This window comes from Elephantulus edwardii, unplaced genomic scaffold (genome assembly GCF_000299155.1).
Source record: "Elephantulus edwardii isolate Elephantulus edwardi_28Jun2011 unplaced genomic scaffold, EleEdw1.0 scaffold00048, whole genome shotgun sequence".
In the NCBI taxonomy this organism is placed as follows: domain Eukaryota; kingdom Metazoa; phylum Chordata; class Mammalia; order Macroscelidea; family Macroscelididae; genus Elephantulus; species Elephantulus edwardii.
In genome coordinates this window covers 13,245,978-13,261,729 of record NW_006399798.1, presented here as the reverse complement: position 1 = coordinate 13,261,729, position 15,752 = coordinate 13,245,978, and the positions used below count along the sequence as shown (strand labels likewise).

At 40.1% G+C, this 15,752-nt stretch overlaps 1 protein-coding gene across 1 annotated transcript in view; it reads left to right on the top strand.

Annotated features, from left to right (window-relative positions):
* ABCA9 (ATP-binding cassette, sub-family A (ABC1), member 9) overlaps positions 1 to 15,752 on the top strand; it is a 77,482-nt gene that overhangs the window by 565 nt on the left and 61,165 nt on the right. The window contains exons 2-8 of the mRNA XM_006886254.1: positions 1,610 to 1,817; positions 6,977 to 7,141; positions 8,356 to 8,459; positions 8,956 to 9,182; positions 11,437 to 11,578; positions 11,979 to 12,164; positions 15,248 to 15,395. Coding sequence (XP_006886316.1) covers positions 1,610 to 1,817; positions 6,977 to 7,141; positions 8,356 to 8,459; positions 8,956 to 9,182; positions 11,437 to 11,578; positions 11,979 to 12,164; positions 15,248 to 15,395 — 1,180 coding nt within the window. The remainder of the gene's footprint in view (positions 1 to 1,609; positions 1,818 to 6,976; positions 7,142 to 8,355; positions 8,460 to 8,955; positions 9,183 to 11,436; positions 11,579 to 11,978; positions 12,165 to 15,247; positions 15,396 to 15,752) is intronic.

Genomic DNA, 15,752 nt, shown 5'->3' with positions numbered 1-15,752 from the left:
TTGTTGTTGTTGATTGACTTTGAGTTGAGCATGACTCATAGCAACCCTATGAACAAAAGGCTTGAAGCCCCTCTACAACCATTGACATTTATTAAAGCTCCAAAATCAAGTTAAAGTACTTTCACCCAATTACATCATGGATGCAGACAATATCAATTTAAAAGAAATGTGAAGTATTTGAGCACATGGGGAAATTATATTTGAACTTTTATTTCTACTAAAATAGCAATAGTTTCTTATGATTTTAAGAATAATTATGTTCTTTGTTTATTAAAAAAGAAGAAAAAATGTTCACAAGATATTTCTGGCTTTAGTGTTGGTATATTATCATCTAATTTTATAAACATGTGTGTATGTCTATGTTCTTTCATTCAAAAATTCTGACCTGAATATTTGTAACGAGTAAGCAGAATCTCAAATTCTGGGAGTTGGCAAGAAATAAAGTAGACAGAAATCGCCGCCTTCATGAGGCAAGGATTGTAGAAGTATGAAAGAGGAGATTTATTTCATAAAGATATTTTATTTCCAAATCATTTAATCTTTATATTGATTCAAGATAGACAATTGGACAGTCGGATTGATAGAGAAAGAAAGGAGGAGAAAATTGTACTTATAGACATATACAGTTTGTTAGAAAAGGATAAATGGTGAATATAACATATACTTTTTAAAAAAGTCATGTGTGCAGAATTAAAAGTATGATACGAGAGAGTTGATGCCTTTGAGTTTGGTGCTAGAGAAGAGTATTGAATATCCCATGGACTGCTGGGAGAACAAACATGCTCGTCCTGGAGAGGATGAAGCCAGGCTGGTCCTTGGGGGCAAGGATTCTGAAGCTCCGTCTGACATACTTTGGACATGTTGCAAGGAGGGATCAGTCCTTGGAGAGGGATGTCATGCTTGGGAGGGTGGAAGGACAGCACAGGAGAGGAAGACCCTCAGTGAGATGGATTGATTCAGTGACTGGAGTAATTGGAGTAGGTGTGTTGGAGACACTAAGTTTGGCACGGATAGAGCAGGGTTTAGGGCTGTTGTACATGGGGTCACTATGAGTCACAGGTGACTCGACGGCACATAACAACAACACTGCAGAATTGCAATGTGTTATAAAGTGAGTCTTATTACTGGACTGTGATTGTGTTCTTTTATATGCTCAATTAAAAATATTGTCAATGATGACACCTTTCTAAACCCTTTTATAAGCAATGCCTAAGGACTCTCTTCTTCCACCAGCTGGAAGTAGACGAGAAAAACAAAACTTTCCTCTGTTCCTCGATGCTGGTCACTTAGTATTTCTTTATCTTTGTCACTCAGGTCTAATCATGGCTGTCATCTAGTCTTTCTCTCACTTGCATTAATTATGATAAACTTAGATTCTCCATTAGAATAAGCATTGTTGCTAGCATTCTGCCTTGCTGGGCAATATGCGTATTTCAAAATGTATAGACTGAAGAGGGGGAAAAAGGATTTAAATATCAAATACTTAGAAAGAGAGCCAATGGATTCTAAATAGCATAGTTAGACCTTTTAATTGTTTATGAATGAGGAATTTGTTGTTGAACACTTAATGATTTGCTTTCTTCTCTCCCGCCCCCTCATTACTTTATAGGAATGGTCTTTTTCATTTCTTCTAGTATGGTTTGCTTACCTGCGTTCCTCAGATTTGCATCAAATCCATGACTTTTCCCAAATGTCTGGCATGGAACTCGGACGTGTAGATAATTTTAACGATTCTGATTATGTTATTGCCTTTGCTCCCACATCCAAAACTATCCAAGAGATAATGGACAGAGTGGCTTCTGCCCCATTCCTGACAGGTATGTTATCTGATATGCAGTGATAATCTCCTTATTCACAGAACATACACATTCCTTTTGGGATTTATCTGAAAAAAATCTGCTAAACATTTAAGTTTCTCGGCCTTCTCAACACAGTAATGTAATCACATTCCAATGCCAATGAAGCTTTGGCATTTGCTATTTGCTACCTGTTTGCGATGGTCCTATCTGCAAAGAGTACTAAATAGAATATCATCATTACAGTGCACATCAACAAGAAATATTCAGAACTCATTTAGCTGTCATGCCATAACTGACCCATAGCTGACTTGCCCTTCTGTTTCTGAGAGTTACAAATTATACAGCAAAGATTGCCCATCTATCTCTCAGCTGGTGGAGAATTGGAACTTCTAGGGAGAGGCAGGTAATGGGGTTAGTAGTACAACTCCCTGTAGAAAACGTACAACATTAGCGCTCCCCAAAGAAGAGATAGTCCAAGATTATTAAAAATATTTGGTTGTAAGGAGATTCTGGAAAGACTGAACGGAAGTGACACTTTTTTGTGTGTGGAATACATAAAATTGAAAACAACAACCAGATGATACTAAAAACCCATATACAATATTTACAGCAACACGAGGTGATTCATTTCAAAATAGAAATGGATCAAAATGAAGCATTAACAGTCTTCTAAAGATCACTAAAGACTTGCATACCATCACTCTCTGGGTGGGCTAAGCAAACCAGGACAATGAGACAGTTGATAAATCTGAGATAAGAGGAAAACTAATATCTACTGAAAAGCAGAAACAATTCATCTGAGGCTTGCAACTGTACTTGTGTGTCAGTAGTCAAATATTAGAATGATGTTTAAAGGCTGTTATGTATATAAAGTGGTGGAGAGTATTCAATAGCCAAGGATGTGTCCTATCTCCATATCTCTTCAATCTATATGCAGGACAGATTATCTGGGAGGCTGGGCTCTATGAGGAGAAACGTGGCATCAGGATTGGAGAAAAACTCATCAACAATCTATGTTATGCAGATGAAACAACTCTACTTGTTGACACTGAGGAGGACCTCAAGGGCTTGCTGCAGAAGGTCAAGGATTGCAGCCTTCAATATGAATTGAAGCTCAATGTCCAGAAAACAAAGATTCTCACCATTGGGTCAGTTGGCAGCATCATGATAGATAGTGAGGAGATTGAGATTGTTAAAAGCTTTAATTTGCTTGGCTCCACAATCAACACTTTGGGTACCCACAGCCAGGAAATTAAAAGATGAATTGCATTGGGAAAGTCTGCTGTCAGAGACCTCTCCAAAGTATTGAAGAGCAACAATGTCAGTCTTGAGACTAAGGTGTGCCTGATCCAGGCCATAGTCTTTGCAACTACTTGCTATGCATCAGAAAGCTGGACAATAACTAGGGATGATAGAAGGAGAATTGATGCCTTTGAGCTGTGGTACTGGAGAAGAGTGTTGAATTTACCATGGACTGCTAGGAGAACAAACAGGTTCATCCTAGAGAGGGTGAAGCCAGGCTGCTTCTTGGAGGCAAGGATTCTGAAGCTTCGTCTGACATACTTTGGACATGTTGCAAGGAGGGACCAGTCCTTGGCACATTACAACAACAACAATTCCATCACCCTGTATCTTTGAAGTACAGAAGTGTCAGTATGCAAAAAAAGGATGCACAGACGTTTCAAACAGGAAATCTATCGACTGATACTGGAATATCTGATCATTTAAATTAGTTTGTCAACCAATAGAGCTAGTGGACTATGTCAGAAAGACTTAACAGTAAGACTGAAAAAAAACTCCCAGTGGTCAATTAGCACAATCTGAACTTCAACAAAATAATTACAATTGTTTGAAGCCCATCCAATATACATTTAAATCTGTGCTTTAGTAATACTATTAAAAGAGAAATATAATTAGTTGTTTCTCTTTGGAGGATGATGTTGTTGTTGTTGTTAAGTGCCATTGAGTTGTAGGCAACTCATAGTGACCCTATGAACAAAAGACCTGAACACTGGTATAACTTTATCCTTTCTCCATGTTCATAGGGTTTCCAGAGGCAAACTATTTCGAAAGTGGCTGCCACTCCTACTTCCAAGCTTGTTTTAATTGGGGAGCTCCACCAAACACTGTCCACCATGAGTAACCATTATTACATTTGACACACCAGTGTCACAGTGTTCAGCTTCACAGCAACCATGAGTTACCTCTGTACAGCAAGTGGACAGATCAGGACTATATGACCTAGAAAAATGTTTGACCAAAAACAATTAAAACCAGGCCTGAGGGCTGAAGATTAAAGTCATCCACCTTTGGCTTGGATGATAGCAAATCAATTCTCATCACAAAATTTAAGTGGAGGGGGAAAAATCAAAGAATTAATACTTATATAAACTATATTATGGCATAGCCAAATGGATGGCAGTAAATGATCTTTAGGAAGATTTTTCTGCCAATAATTGGAAAAAAAAGGATGGAAGTACGGGAATACTATTTTGAGAATCCCATTAATAAGCAACCTGGTGATGCTGTGGTGAAATGTTTGCCACCCAAAAGGTCTGTGATCGAACCCACGAGGCATCCAGCCAGAGAAAGATGAGGCTGTTTGCTTCTATAAAGATTACGGCCTTGGATACACTGCAGCAGGTCTACTTTGTCTTACAGAATTGCTATGAGTTGGAATCAAATTGGCGATGATGGATTTGGTTTTGGTTTTTTTCTGCAGTAGGGGTTTTAGATGATAAACATGAGTAGCCAACAGCATACCAACAAGAGAGACAACCAGCATCCAGGGTCTCCTAACAGAGGAGCACACCGCCCTCTCTGTAGCCTCACCAGAAGAATTTAATCCACGCCTAGTGTAGCCTGTGCATCAAGATGTTGGGTGAAACAGCCAAAGGGGCATGCTTCAGTGTACCGAGTATCCACTCAGAGCAATCCAGACCACGGGAAATGACACAGGCTTACAGACCTGGGTTACTCAAAAAATAATTATGAAAAAAGAAAGGGAGAGAGGAAAAGGGAGAGAGAGGCACTATGTGGGTGCCTAGTGAAGCCAGAGTGCTCCTTGAACGCAGAGATGAAGCTTCATCTCTCACACTTTGGACACGTTGCAAGGTGAGGCGATTCCTTGGAAAGGGACATCATGCTCAGAAAGAGGGAAGGTCACTGAAAGAAAGGAAGATCTCCAACAAGCTGGACTGACGTGGTGACAGCAGCAAGGGCTTGAGTATGTCACAGATGATAAAGATGGGACGGTTCAGATCTGCCGTTGATAGGGTTGCTGTGAGCGGTACTCAACTTGACGGCACCTAACAACAGCAACAAGTGGCCTAGCGGGAAGGAGTTGTGCTGGCAACCCAAAGGTATGGGGTTTAAATTCCCCAGATGTTCTATGAAAGAAAAATGAACTATCTCCTCCCATGTGACTAACTCCCTCTGAAAATTGCTGGCAGATCAACTGCAGGTCCATTCCAAATCAATAGTTCACAACTAAAATGACGGGGGTGCACAGCTGGCTGATAGAATGACCAACCTTAGGAAGAAAGAAAATTTCTCTCCAATGGTTCTAATAAATGTACTGGGCTTGATGCTCATTGGCTCTGCTTAACCCGCGGGTTCATTTACCTACCCCTGAGCCAATCACTAAGGCAATTACAGAGACCTTTTTCATCCCATGCTTCATGGGACTGTCCCAGCGCTGTGAATATGGACTCATGGTGGCAAGCTGAGTTCTCTTAGCTTAGAACTTAGTGACAGTTATGCATTTTGCTTATGTGTTTTAGACTAAAAGTCTCTTGAAAAGACCATATTCCATTTTTTTTTACTATAATGATAAAACTTTCTCTGCTTGGAGTTTAAATAGCTCATTTATACACCCACTCTTGATCTCTGAGGAATACTGCATAGTGCCACTGTTATAAAATGGGACTGACATCGGGGTTGGGGGGAGACTGAGAAAGATGCGATAAATGATGTATACAGCGTTGAAACAGATGGGGGAGAGAACTGTTGAAAAGGGATATATGATGAGGTATTATTGTCATGACAGGAGTCCAGAATGAAGGCTGCATAGTGGAGTAGACTTGGGGAGAGGGATTGAATAACAATGAAAGAATTTTTCTTTTACTTTTCAAAGAGAAGAGTGAACTGGGGGTGGGGAGGGTTGGGCAAGGAGAAAAGTGCAACAATGAGTGAATGGAAATCCAAAGTGTCTGTAAACTTTGATTAAAATGAATAATAAAAAATTTAAATACAGAAAAAAAACAATATTCAAATTGAATACATTATTTTGTCTTTGGAAATTTGGCCGTCTTGACATAATTGTCAGTTGAATGTGTATATTCTGTTACTATATATGTAAGGAGTCCTGTTGGACTAGTGCATAATGTGTTTGGCTGTTAAAAAAATGATCAGTGGTTGGAAGGCACCAGCTATCTGAGGAAAGAAACTGGACTGTCTCTTGTAAAGATTTAGAGCATCAGAAACTGAGGAAGGATCACTCTGAGTAAGAATAGACTCAGTAGCAGGGGGTTTAGTTTAACATGCATAGATTGCACATACAGGGAGCTCTGGCGGCCTAGTGGCAAGAAGCCGTGCTGCAATCTCTAAGGCACACGGCTTGAAGCCACCAGCTGCTCCGTGGGAGAAGGACGGACAGTCTCCTCCTGTGCGATTAACTGCCTCTGAAAACCTGCGGAAGGGTCAGCTGTGGGTCACTTCTAACCCAACAGTAAACAATAACGACATAAGTGAATAAACATGTAGATACATAGATATTCTCTATATGTATGTGTTATATATAGTTCCATTTTATATGGTCTGCAATTACAGTTTGGGATAAGTCTGTACTTAAGTGAGTTTTAGAGTGTGCATTGGTATTGTTATTATTTCAGATTTATTCTAAATTCAGAGTTCTAAATTATTTATTAAATTGTCTGTTTGAAAAGGCATACTTCTGACGTTAAAGACGGTAGCCATCTATGTGACAACTATAATCTTACCCAGTGTGTTAGAAGTCAGTCTCTCTTTTTCTCTCTCTCTGTTGGTTTTCCTCACTTCTCTTTTTCTGGCTCACTCTTTCTTGGTTAAAAATTGGAGTCTCTTTATCACAAATAACGTGCCATAGTGGATGACATAAGACTCTTCTTACATAGTTACTTCCTTTTTACACTTGACAGGAAGAAGAATTGTGGGCTTCTCAGATGAAGAAAGCATGAATAAATTGCATTCTAACTATTCTATTGATGTAGTGCGAATTGTCTTTAGTGACACTTTCTCTTATCATCTGAAGTTTATCTTCGCAATGAGGATTCCCTGGATGAAGGAACATACTGACCATTCAGGTAAATTTTTTGTTTTGAGCAACTATTTTAATATCATTTTTCTATCCACTTTTTAACTAGTGTAATTTTTAATAAGGACTACAGTAGATATAAGGCAGGAGTGGCATCTACTTCCTAAACAACGTGCCTCCAGAAACTATGAACTTTGATAAATGCCAATAGTTGTAGAGGGGCTTCAGGCCTTTTGTTCATAGGGTCGCCATGAGTCGTGCTCAACTTGAAAGCAATTAACAACAACCTATTAGATGCGAATATGGAGCATGGCAGTTGATTTACCTTAGCCTTGTTCTTCATCTAGCAAATTTAGGTTAGGTATTTTATAAATTCTCAGGTAACTTTCTTGATTTTTTTCCTATTGTATCACTCAACACAAGGGCTCATCTGTAATAACAGATGATATTAAAATGAGACAGAGACACATCACCACCCCCACCCACACACACACTGAATTCTGACCATAAAGGGATTAATGAGCACACAGTTCTAATTCACCAGCTGCTCTGCAGGAGAAGGACGGGCCGTTTCCTCCTGTGTGACTAACTCCCTCTTAAAACCCTCTGGAGAGTCAGCTATGGGTCAGTTCCAACTCAGTGGCACACAACAACTATCCTAACTAAATAAAATCTATAATCTTGGAAGCCGGAGTGGCATCCGCTTCCAAAATTAGCAGGCCTCCAGAAACTCTGTGAACATGGAGAAAGGATGAAAGTTATACAAACATTCAGGTCTTTTGTTCACAGGGTTGCTATGAGTGGTCTAGGACTCAATGGCACTTAACAACAACAGTAGTTTGTTTTATAAGAAAAATAATAAATTACTGTGTCATCTATCATTCATACGGCAAATCTATTAAAAATGTGTGATCAAAGAATCTGCATTATTAAAAATTAATAGTTTTTTTTTGTTTTTGTTTCTTGTTTGATTTTTACCTCCTGGTGCTAGAAAAAGCTCAATAAAATACTCTTGACTAATGGAGAAAATCATGGTTGGATAAAAATTTACTGGGGAAAAAAAGGACTTAAAATGAATAAGGAAGTCCTGCTATGTTTTTGTGGAGTACAGCCTCTGGAGCAAATATTCTTTGCATACTCCTTATTATCCAAGACTTTGATTGACTTTTGGAACATTTGAACTTCTGAAGCATTGCATATGATTTTTTTGTGTAACCAGGATGGCCCTTACCTCATAAGAATGGTTGTGTTCTTTTCCCAAAGCTCACTGTTTTCCAAGGGATGGAAAAATCGCATGTGAAAGTTCAGTATTCTGGGAGAGAGGGTTTCTAGCGTTCCAAGCTGCCATTAATGCCGCTATCATAGATGTAAGTATGAAACAGAAAGGAACTCGTTGCATTTTAAGTTACATTTGTATGAATGGTGATACAATGAATCACCCAGTGCTGAATTGTTTTCACGTCATTAATTTGGCAGGAAGTACTGAAAAGGGTTACTATCACCAGGCAATTATATGGAGCACTGTGAATCAGAAAATAAACAGAACACAAGATATTATGTAATGGGGGAAGTAAAAGTACGGATCTATAGTTGCCGTAAAACCTAAGGCTTATAAATGGTAGGTTAGGCCAGCAAAGAAGGAGGCATTATATTCCGAAAAATATAGCATGAGTAGAATTTTGTTGAGTAAAGAAAACAAGAAGGGATATTCTTAAGAGTCAAGACAAAACTCTATTTTGAGAACCAGATGAGAGGCATTCATATAAAAATGTGACTTGCACATAGTGTTTTACAGTTTGTTGAAAAGCTCAAGGTTATAATTAGTCTAATAGTGACAACTTGTTAATTGCTATCTTAATTTAGGTCACAACAAATCATTCCGTGATGGAAGAACTCATGTCCCTTACTGGAATCCATATGAAGATATTACCTTTTGTTGCTCAAGGAGGAATTCGGACCGACGTTTTCATTTTCTTTTGCATTATTCCTTTTTCTTCATTCATATATTATATATCAAGCAATGTTTGCCAAGAAAGACAGTACATTAAGGCAGTGATGACAATGATGGGACTTCGTGACTTGGCTTTCTGGTAAATCATGTACTCACACATCACCTCACAACATAAAGATACCCAACCACTTAGCTGTTTGGGTGTCATAAGATTCTAACACATCATATTTAAAGCTGCTATTTTCATGAAGTTGTTATTGTTATGTACCATCAAGTCAGAACCAAATCACAGTTAACCTTCCAGCAGGTTTTCAGAGGTTACAAATTGCATGGGAGGAGGTTGCCCAGCTGTCATTCATGAAGGAGAAGGTGGATTCTGACCACTTACCTTTTTTGTGTTTTTTTTTAAGAAATGTCCATTTTATTCATTCATTCATTCATTTATTTATTTATTATGTGTGTACCATCAAATTGGATCTGACTGGTACAGGAGGCGATTGTTCCTCCTTCTTCAGCAGAGCATCTGGTGGATTTGAACCGCCCACCTCTGGGATTGCAGTGCAGTTTCCTGCCACTAGGCCACCAGAGCTCGCCTGACCACTTACTTTTAAGCTGGCAATGCAGCTCCTTACAGCTAAGGTTATTTAGTACTTACCACTTACTACCAGTGTAATAAATGACAAATACATGGAGTAGATGGACTGGTAAATTCCATAGCTTCTCCTATTTCTCTGAATTAAAAGAAGTCTAATGTAGATGTTGAGACTGTTAACAACTTTAGTTTGCCTGGCTCCATAATCAACACTCTTGGCACCAGCAGCCAGGAAATTAAAAGACATATTGTGATGGGAAAGTCTGCTGTTAGAGACCTCTCCAAAGTACCGAAGAGCAACAATGTCAGTCTGGAGACTAAGGTGCACCTGATGCAGGCCAGGGTCTTTGGAATCACTTCCTATGTGTCAGAGAGTTGGGCAATGATTGGGGAGAATAGAAGGAAAAGTGATGCCTTTGACCTGTGGTGCTGGAGAAGAGTATTTAATACACCATGGACTGCTAAGAGAACAAACAAGTTGATCCTGGAGAGGGTTAAACCAGGCAGCTTCTTAGAGGCAAGGGTTCTGGGGCTTTATCTGACACACTTTGGACATGTTGTAAGGAGGGATCAGTCCTTGGAGACAGACTTCATTCTCAGGAGGGTGGAGAGACAGCAACTGGGGTAATGAGGGTAGATGTGTTAGAGACAATGAGATTGGCACAGGACAGAGGAGGGTTTAGGGCTGTTGTACACGGGGTCGCTATGAGTCGCAGGTGACTTGACAGCACATAACAACAACAATATAGGTATTAGATGAACTTTGATAAATGTTAATAGTTGTAGAGGGGCTTCAGGCCTATTGTTCATAAGGTCACTATGAGTCATGCTTGACTAGAAGGCAATCAACAACAACAATACAGATATACTAAATATCACATTTATATATTGATGATTTCATGAAGTAGTAAACAATAAATGGGTAGGCAGATGGACTTTCAGGTTTGATAACTGAAATTCTCCATATTTCTTTAATTTCTCTGAATTAAAAGGTGAGAGCTCCAGTGACCTGGTGTTTAAAGAGTTGAGGGGCCAAATCCCAAAGGCAAGTGGTTTGAATCCACCAGCTACTCTTTGAAAAATGGGCAGAAACTGGTCCCTCCTGGCAACATGCCCAAATTATGTGAGATGGAACTACAAAATCTTTGCCTCCAAGAGCAACTTGGTTTCACACTCTCTGACAAAACTGTTCTCTTGGCAGTCCATGGGGATGTTCAACTTCTCTAGCACCACAATTCAACGGCGTCAATCTTTCTTATGTCATCCTTAGTCATTGTGTAGCATTCTGAAGCAAAGCAAGTAATTGAAAACCATGGCCTGGATGAGGCACACCTTAGTGTCTAGAATGACATCATTGCTCTTTAGCACTCTGGAGAGGTCCCTGAGAGCAGGTTTTCCTAATGCAATTTGTCTTTTTATTTCCTGATTGCTGGTACCAAGAGTGTTGATTGATGAACCTAGCAAACTAAATAGAGCTTATCAAATAGGGCTTTAGAAGCAAAGAGCTCCTAAATCCTCATAGATTTTTCACCAAAAAAAATCCCCAATGGCAGTCCCTCTCAGCATGTCATCCAGTTTACTTTCCTCATTCTACAATTACCTACCTATTTTACCTATTTATTTGTTGCTAACCATTCCACCTAGAATATTATTTTCTATTCAGAGAAGTTTCCCGAGCAGTCATTTCTCTTTACCCTTGATTCATGGTAAGCTTCATAAGTCATTTGCTGAAAAAGATAAATGGATGAAATGGTACAATACGAGCATGCCGACTGACCTGCGGCATTTGTTTCTGTGCTAGGCTCTCCTGGGGTTTGATGTATGCCGGCTTCATCTTTATTCTGGCTACCTTGATGGCCGTTATTGTAAAGTCATACCAAGTAGTTGTGCTGACCGGCTTTGCGGTGGTCTTCACTCTGTTTCTTCTATATGGCCTGTCTTTGGTGAGTTGGCTAATTTAATGCCTGTTTTTCCTTTTCTTTTGTTCCCTTCCTCCTCCTCCTCCTCCTCCTCCTCCTCCTCCTTCCTCTCTCTCTCTCTCCCCCCCTTCTTCCCTCCATCCCTCCCTCGATCCCCTCTTCCCCTTCCCTTCTCTATTCTCTCTCTGTTCCCCACAACCCATTAACTTTCCCATACGTACTAGTATCTTCTAGTTGTCTCTCACTAGACTATGTAGTCACATTTCTTCCAGTTTTTTCTAAATCTAATTTTTGCCTTGAGTAATATCTAAACATGTAAAGAAAAATAGATTAACTACTTTTTTGTAAATTAAAATTCTTCTCTGATGCTACCATGATTCCCAGAACATAGTATGTGTCAGCTGAGGTTTTCCTCTTCCTTCAGATAACATTAGCTTTCCTGATGAGCGTGTTGATAAAAAAACCTTTCCTCACCGGCCTGGCCATGTTCCTCCTCACTGTCCTTTGGGGGACCCTGGGATTCACTGCCCTTTACAGACACCTCCCTGCGTTTCTGGAATGGACCTTGTGTCTTCTCAGCCCCTTTGCCTTCACTGCTGGCATGGCTCAGGTAAGATTTAATGGACCTGTTACATTTATTACAAAAGGTTTAAATCCATCCCCTCTTAATTCATTTTAGATATTCTGAGCATTGAAATTCCTACTCACTGTTGCAAAATTAACATCCTTAGGAATCGATTTTTTTCTTTTTCTCTCTCAGTGTAATTATCAAATGTGTTTTAAATCTTAACATCTGTGATGTTAATGAGGCAGGATTATAAATTGTGATGTTAAAGAGGCAGGGTGAGGTTGTTGTTGTTGTTGTTGTTGTTATGACACTATGTACAACAACCCTAAACCGTGCTCTATCCTGTGCCAATTGCACCGTCTCCGACACACGAACCTCCATTACCCCAGTCACTGAATCAATCCACCTCATAGAGGGTCTTCCCCTCCTGCGCTGTCCCTCTATCCTCCGAAGCATGATGTCCCTCTCCAAAGACTGGTCCCTCCTTGCAACATGTCCAAAGTGTGTCTCCAAGCTCGCCTGGTTTAACCCTTTCCAGGATGATTCTGTTTGTTTTTTTAGCAGTCCATGGTATATTCAATATTTTTCTCCAACACCACAGCTCAAAGACATCAATTCTCCTTCTATCCTTCCTATTCATTGTTCATCTCTCTGATGCATAGCAAGTGATTGCAAAGACCGTGGCCTGTATCAGATGCACCTTAGTCTCCAGAGTGACATAATTGCTCTTCAGTACTTTGGAGAGGTCCCTAACAACAAACTCTTCCATCACAATATGTCTTTTAATTTCCTGGCTGCTGGTGCCAAGAGTGTTGACTAGGGAGCCAAGCAAACTAAAGCTGTTTAACAATCTTTATAGTTTCACCATCATCCTGATGCTGCCAATTGGCCCAGTGATGAGAGTCTTTGTTTTCTTGATGTTGAGCCTCAGTCCATATTGAAAGCTGCAGTCCTTGACCCTCTGCAGCAAGCACTTCAGGTCCTCATCAGTTTCAGCAAGCAGGGTTGTGTCATCTGCATAACGCAGATTGTTGATGAATCTTCTACCAATCCTGATGCCACACTTCTCATACAGTTCAGCCTCCTGGATAAAAGAGGCATCATACAATCTACAAAATGAAGTTATATCTTGAGCTAGTCTCTTTAGAGATAGAAGATATTAAGCACACAAGTAGCGCTCAGAGGGACCTGATTACCATCAGGAAGAAGAGTCAGGAAGGGAGTATATTCTGTGGCCCTTGGGTCTCAGTGCTGAGAAATTCCTAAACTCAGAGAAATAATGATGTCAAGATACATGGACAGTTTCAAGGAACGTCTGGCCTTCACATGTTGGAAAGGAACAAGAACCTTCTCCCCTGTGGAGCCTGGTACCCTGAATTTCTACTTTTAGTCTCACAAACTGTGAGAATCAATTTCTATATGATAATGTCATGGGCTTATAACATTTCTCTTATAGAGCACTAGATAACTAAGATGAAATTTGGTATCATGGGTAGAGTGTTGTTCAAACAGATTCCTAAAATTTGGAAGATATTTTGGGTATGGGTAATGAGTAGACGTTGAACGAGTTTTAGAAATAGTAAAAGCCTAGATTGTCTTGAAGAGACAGTTAGTGGAGTTATGAGCATCAGAGGCAGTTCTGGTAAGGAGGAGGGAAGGAGGGAAGGAAAGAATGAAGGAGGAGAAGGAGTAGGAAGAAGAAGCTATAACACCCATAGATGCTGATACTAAGACATGGAGGAGGAGGGGGGGAGGGGAGGAAGAGGGAGAGGGAGGAGAAGGAGGAGGAGGAGGGAAAGGAGGAGGCGGAGGAGAAGAAGGAGAAGGAGGAAGGAGAACTGTAATACCACAGATGCTGATACTGAGTAATGGAGGTGCAGAGGCAACAGTACTAGCTTGTGGAGACTGCCACGAAACAGCATAGATGGGAACCTACAGGGCAGAAGGGCGGGAAGCCTTTTGATGGGGCCTCCTTTGCCCCTAGACACTTGTTGATGGAGCTAGGCCAGCAGAGAGTGGAGAAGAGAGTGAGAAAGCTGAGATTCTTTAAGCTGAGGCTTACTGGTAGAGCAATGTGCCTCTAGCCACTTATTGGTAGAGCTTAAGAGTGTTGTAATATTTGCCATGGAAGGACAAGGCCTTAGTCAGTCCAAGAGGCCAAGGAACCAGGAAGCAGAAACTGAAGAGATAAGCAGCACAGGAAGCAAAATGTAGGACCATTAACTACAAGTATCTCAAGGGTAGATTCATGGGCACCTGGGTCTCAGTGGGTGAGACCATGACCTCCTAGGTGTCAGAGAGTGAAATCATTACCAACTCAATTATGGAATATGGGACTGCCATTTATGAGTGTCAGAAAGATGGAGTGAGCTACCCTGCCCAAGGGCTAGGTTGGGTACAGTCAGGGCCTACAGTGTGAGCCTCCTGCTCAATTGGCCTCAGAGAACGGTACTTCCAAAAGCCAAGGAAGCAGAATTGCCATCCCCGTGGACTTAGAAGTGGAATGAAATCCCAGAGCTGTGGGATTGAATGCTCCTAGAAAGCGTGACCAATTTGTGGAGTCTGGAGAGCAGAACTATTGGTAAGATGGTCTAAGAGAACAGAGGATTATTTTCAAAATTCGAGAGCTAATGTAATTTGTTCAAAATTTGGTTTCAAAATTTGATTCATGCCTATTACACATTCTTCCCTCCTCCCTTCATTTCCTCTCATTTGTAATGGAAACATGGATATGATACGTGCTCCACCATCGTGCTTTGGAAGCAAGCAGCTTGTGCTCTAGATTCACAAATGAAGAGGGATTTTTGCAATGAGTCAGAATGGACTCAAGGACACCTAACAACAATAAGCCTGATGAAATCCTCTGTGATGGTTACGTACAAAGCACTTTCCTTTATGCGTAACCCCCTTCTGGAGGACCCCCACGTTTAACACTCAGTATGCATTTCCGCTGACATTCTTCTCATATTGCATTAGTTTATGTGGTTGCACTGCTAAGTTTCCCAATAGCTCCGAGCTCTGTAATGCCAAGGATAATGTCTTCATTATCTTTTGCAAATAGAAATGAGATAATCATAATGGTTGATGTTATATTAATTATTTAAAGTCAATGTGTTTTTTCCTAGCTCATCCATTCAGATTATGATGTGAATTCTAATGCTCATTTGGGTTCTTCAAGTGACTCCCACCTAGTAATAGCCATTCTTTTCATGTTGGCATTCGATGCTCTTCTCTATATGGCAATGGCGTTATATTTTGACAAAATTTTGCCCAGTAAGTAATCGAATTCTTTCCATTCAATAAAATGTCATTAATTAGATCCTTTAAAACAGGAGTGTATATGATAAAGATTTTTCTAAAAGTTTTAATGTAACCTTAGTGATATTCTTTTTTTATAGACTAGCAGGAGAGGAAGATCCTTGGTGAGATTGATTCCATCACTGGGGTCATGGGGATAGGTGTGTCAGAGACAATGAGATTGGCAAGGGAGAGAGCAAGGTGTAGGGCTGCTGTACATAGGGTCACTATGAGTCACAGATGACTCAACAGCACATAACAACAACAAGAACAAGTTATAGAAATAGAGATAGATGAGATAGATATAGATAGATATATAGATATATAGATGTA